Source organism: Artemia sp. Qi Xiang Cuo, chromosome 10, assembly GCF_049724085.1.
Source record: "Artemia sp. Qi Xiang Cuo chromosome 10, ASM4972408v1, whole genome shotgun sequence".
In the NCBI taxonomy this organism is placed as follows: domain Eukaryota; kingdom Metazoa; phylum Arthropoda; class Branchiopoda; order Anostraca; family Artemiidae; genus Artemia; species Artemia sp. Qi Xiang Cuo.
In genome coordinates this window covers 27,710,771-27,715,770 of record NC_142803.1, presented here as the reverse complement: position 1 = coordinate 27,715,770, position 5,000 = coordinate 27,710,771, and the positions used below count along the sequence as shown (strand labels likewise).

Genomic DNA, 5,000 nt, shown 5'->3' with positions numbered 1-5,000 from the left:
TTTAATTATTCATGTACGGTGAGCCAAAATCAAAGCCTGTATTAATTCAAAAACGTCCAAAAATTAAATAAAAAAAAACAAGTTTTTTTAACTGAAAGTAAGGAACGACGTTAAAACTTAAAACGAACAGAAATTATTCCGTATATGAAAGGGGCTGGCCCCTCCTCAGCGCCTCGCTCTTTACGCTAAAGTTTAACTTCCTCACAGCTCTATTTTTTTTAAACAATAAAAAACTTTAGCGTAAAGAGCGAGGCGTTGAGGAGGGGACAGCCCCTTTCATATACGGAATAATTTCTGTTCGTTTTAAGTTTTAACGTCGTTCCTTACATTCAGTTAAAAAACTTGTTTTTTTCTATTTAATAATTCAGAAAGGTGTTGTTACCTTGAATGCCTGAAATGAATGTTGGCGGTGAAGGATCTGCGTCTGGCCGTTCTCTGACCCGTAGATCCGCTGTGCTTGAAGTTCTTCCATGAATATTCTTTGCTACGCAAGTGTATTCCCCAGAATCTTCACGGAGCAAGCTTTTAACCTCTAGTGCTACAACGCCAGTTGGGTCAAGTTTAGACTCGTATTTTATCCCATCTGATTGAATTGGAAACCCATTTTTCATCCTGTAATAGAAGTAGCGCTAAGAGAAAACACATAAACATTTTTATATTTAGTGAAATTTCTAAAGTGTAAAAAAAAGCATTCATACAACTTCATATTTCCAAATTGGCTCGTGAAATATGTAGCCTCAGTCTTAACTTTATGTTAGATATAACAAAAAGCATCACTTAAGAAAAGGAAGCTCATTCTCCTGGGATAACCTCCTCATTACCTGAAATATTTAGATTTTGATGATTTCTTTGGCGGTTTCTTATAGCTTCAATATTTAATATTTTCCTAAAAGGCTTAATTTATATTTTTGTAACGAGCTTTGGAACCTCAAAAATATAACCTCCTCTCCCCTCTCCCCAAAAAATAACCCTAATTACCTAGCTTAGTAAAGATAAGGGACATAAACCAGCCCTGATTTTAAGAAATAGCTGGAAACTTTTGAAAGGGGTCATCTAAAAAATGAGGCAAATACAGGACATTGAATAAAATATGGTTAAAAATAAAAATTTGAAAATATCAATTATTCTGAAAAATATTCAGTTTAACCAAAAATCTTTGTACAAGCCTAAAGTCACTCTGCTCTGCTTTATAATTTTGTTAGAATTAGGCCATTTAAATTTATGAGTGGGTTTAACATAGGGGAAGTAGGTTTAATACAGGTTTAACATAGGGGAAGTAGGTTTAATATAGGTTTGATGTAGAGGAAGTAGGAGAAGCAGAAAGAAGAAAAAAAGCCGACGACATTTCTTAGGTATATTGGTGATTTGTTTAAATTCAAATAAGGTAAGATATAGGCTACGAGAGCTGTTCTTTGCGTAATATGTACAACCGCGAAAGTTGAAATTTTTCGTTCGAAGGTGTATTCGCACAGCCCATACACGAGGTAGTCATAGGCAGCGCTATAGCGCTGCCTATGACATTGTGCCAACTATGTTGGCACAATGTATTGTTATTATTTTTTGGTTTTAGACCAGGGCACTTTGTGTCGAAGCAGTTGTTGTAAAAAATTCAAAAAGGACGCATTCGATTGGGAATTGAAGGGGATATTGCCCTTTTTAAAAGTCAAAAGTGCTTGGAGGACAACTAACTCCCCTCCCACGCCCACCATTTTCCCAAACACATCGAATCAAAATTTTGAGATATTCATTTTGTTCAACGTAGTTCAAAAGTCCGTAAATTATGTATTTGAGGATGACAAACCCCCTACAGCCCTCAGGGCAAGGGTTGTAAGTTATACCCTGAGGGCATATAAGGTTTTATAGAAAGCGTTGTCGTAGAAACTTCCAAAAGGGCTCATTCGATTGGAAATTGTGAGAACTAGTGCCCTTTTTGATAGTCAAAAGTTATTGGTGTGTAACTAACTCCCCTCCCACGCCCACCATTTCCCCAAATACATCCAATCAAAACTGTGAGATATCCATTTTGTTCAACATAGTTGAAAGGTCCAGAAATTATGTCTTTGAGAATGACACTCCCCCCTTACAGCCCTCAGGGCAAAGGTTTTAACTTATGCCCTGGGGGCATATAAAGTTTTATAGAAAGCGTTGTCGTTGAAACTTCAAAAAGGGCTCATTTGGTTGGAAATTGAGAGGTCTATTACCCTTATTATTAGTCGAAAGTGATCGGAGGGCGAATTACCCCCCCCCCCCCCACGCCCTTCATTTTCCAAACACTCCCGATCAACATTCGATAAATAAAAGTTCAAATAGGGATAAAATCCTTTTAATAGACAGTGATGATAGAAATTCACAAAAATACCAGATATTTCGGTCACATATACAGTGACCGTCATCAGTAGTAAAACATTCGAATATAGCCATTTTTTTCAACGTAGTTGAAGGGTCCGGAAATTATGTCTTTGAGGATGACACCCCCCGCCCCCCCCCCGGCCTCAGGGCTAAGGTGGGGTGCTATGCCCTGGGGGCATATAAGGTTCTTATAGAAAGCGTTGTCGTAGAAACTTCAATAAGGGCTCATTCGATTGGGAATTGAGAGGGCTAGTGCCCTTTTTAATATTAAAAAGTAATCGAAGTGAGAATCCCCCCCACGCCCACCATTTACCCAAAGACTTCCGATCAACATTTTGATGTTGATCGGCGATCAGCCGATCAACAAAATGGCGATAAGCCATCTTATTCGGTCTGAAAATTATGTCTTCGAGGATAAAAATTTCGAGATAGCCATTTTGTTCAACGTATTTGAAAGTCTTTGAGGATAAAAAATTCCCCAGCACTCAGGGCAAGGGATGTAAGGTTTGCCCTGGGGGCATGTACGGTTCTTATAGAAAGCGTGGTCATATAAACTTCGGAGAGGGTTTATTGGATTGGTAATGGTAATCGAAGTGATCAAAGGGAAGCTACCCCTCCCCCTCCAGAGACGTCGTATTGTCCCGAAATGCATCTAATTAGAAATTTTGAGATAGCCATTCTATTCATAATAGTCTAAATATAATATAAAAGGTTTTTGGGGTTGAAAAAAAAAATCCAGAGCCTAGGCCCAAGGGTTGTAAGTTATGCCCAGGGGGTATTTAAGGTTTTTATGGAAGGGATGGTTGTATAAACTTTAGAGGAGGTTCACTTGGTTGAAAACTGGAAGTTCTAGTTCACTTTTAAGAGTTAAAAGCGATGAAGGGTAGCTATTCCCCCTCCCGGCTACCCCTTTTGACCAAACAAATCTGATTAAAATTGTTAGATAATAATTTAGCTCAAAATAGTCCAAAGAACTAAAACAATGACTCTAGGGTTGAAAGAGCCCCCCAGTGCCCTAAGGATAGGGTTGCAAGTCATGGTCGAGGATCATGTAAGGTTTTTATTGAATGGGTGGTCGCATATACTTCAGATGAGCTCATTTGATTTGAAATTGAAAGTTATAGCACGCTTTTTAAGAGTCAAAAGTGATTGGAGAGCAGCCCCCCCCACGCTCATAATTCCCCCAAAGACATCCAATCAAAACTGGGAGATAGCAATTTTTTTCATTGTAGTTGAAGAGTTCAGAAATTATGTCTTTGAGGAAGACACCCCCACAGCTCTCAGGGCAAGGGTTGTAAGTTATGTCAGTAGAGGAGGGGTTACCAGCTTGACCCCTCACCCCTGCTGCCACCTATAACTTTTTTAACACCATATATTGGCACGAGAACCACGTGGTTTATGGTTTTTGTCAATGAGAATTTGAAAAACAGGAATTTTGTCACATTTATGTATGTTTTCATGGATGGTTATGTGTGTTGGTCGATTTATTTGATGTTTTTCATGGATATTTAATGGTTTTTGTCAGTGAGAATTTGAAAAACAGGAATTTTCTCACTTGAAAAACCAGGAATTTTGTCTGTTTTATGGTTTTTGTCAGTGAGAATGAAAAAACAGGAACTTTCTCACTTTCATGGATGTCAACAGCAATTTATGTATGTTTCATGGTTTTTGTCAGTGAGAATGGAAAAACAGTATTTTTCTCACTTTGCTGTCAGTCATTAATCAAATTGTTTCCGGGCAAAGTTTAGTAATGTCTGACAGGTACTGCTCCAGGAATAGATCCAAGTCATTAATGTCTTTGCCTCGGTAACAGTTCTACTGGTCGAACTCCAAAAGATATTAATAACCAAAGGACATAGAAACAATTAGGCAAGAAACATCTTAGCGATGAATTGTTTTAGCGCGCGAAAAGGTTTCATATTAATTTGAAATGCGTTAGCGCAGAGATGCCAATAACAAATGAACACGCTGAATTTGCGTTTAGGGATTATTTGGGCGAAACCGTTTTAGACAAGTTATGGAATTATTTCGGCGAAACAGATAGAGACATTTTAAAAGAAGATTTTTGAAGAGATTTTAGAAGAGAATTTGAGTGTGGTCGTTATAATACACAAGTTTCATTTGAACAGTGTTGTGAGGTCCTCTAACCCAACCCCAAAGGGTTCCAATCCTCCTCCCCCAACCCCCAAGGAAGCCCCCCGGTCCTCAAAGGCCCCCCGAGGCCCCAACTGTCCCCCCGGACCCCCAAAGGCCATCCCTGTGCTCCAAAGGCCCTCCCTGTGCCCCCCAAAGGCCCCCAAGCTCCCAAAGGATCACCGGCGCCCCCAAAGGCCCATCCAGACCCCCAAAGGCCATCCCCGGGCCTCACAAAGGAATTATTTACTGACCTTCAGTTGTTGTGATTTTAAAAGTTCTGCTTTTGTTTTCTAAAATCATCGCCTAAAATGCCTCAAACTGTTTCACCCAAAGAGACACATACACAGAGACACACACACAGAGACACAAACAGAGACACACACACAGAGACACACACACAGAGACACACACACAGAGACACACGCCCAGAGACACACACACAGAGACACACTCACACAGACACAGAAAGACAGACACACACACACAGACACACACACACAGACACACAAACACAG

The 5,000-nt window shown here is 39.7% G+C and overlaps 1 protein-coding gene across 1 annotated transcript in view; it reads right to left on the bottom strand.

Annotated features, from left to right (window-relative positions):
- Positions 1-5,000, bottom strand: part of LOC148947628 (uncharacterized) — a 200,651-nt gene that overhangs the window by 7,130 nt on the left and 188,521 nt on the right. The window contains exon 17 of the mRNA XM_089095962.1: positions 383-612. Within this exon, the coding sequence (XP_088952088.1) occupies positions 383-612 (230 nt within the window). The remainder of the gene's footprint in view (positions 1-382; positions 613-5,000) is intronic.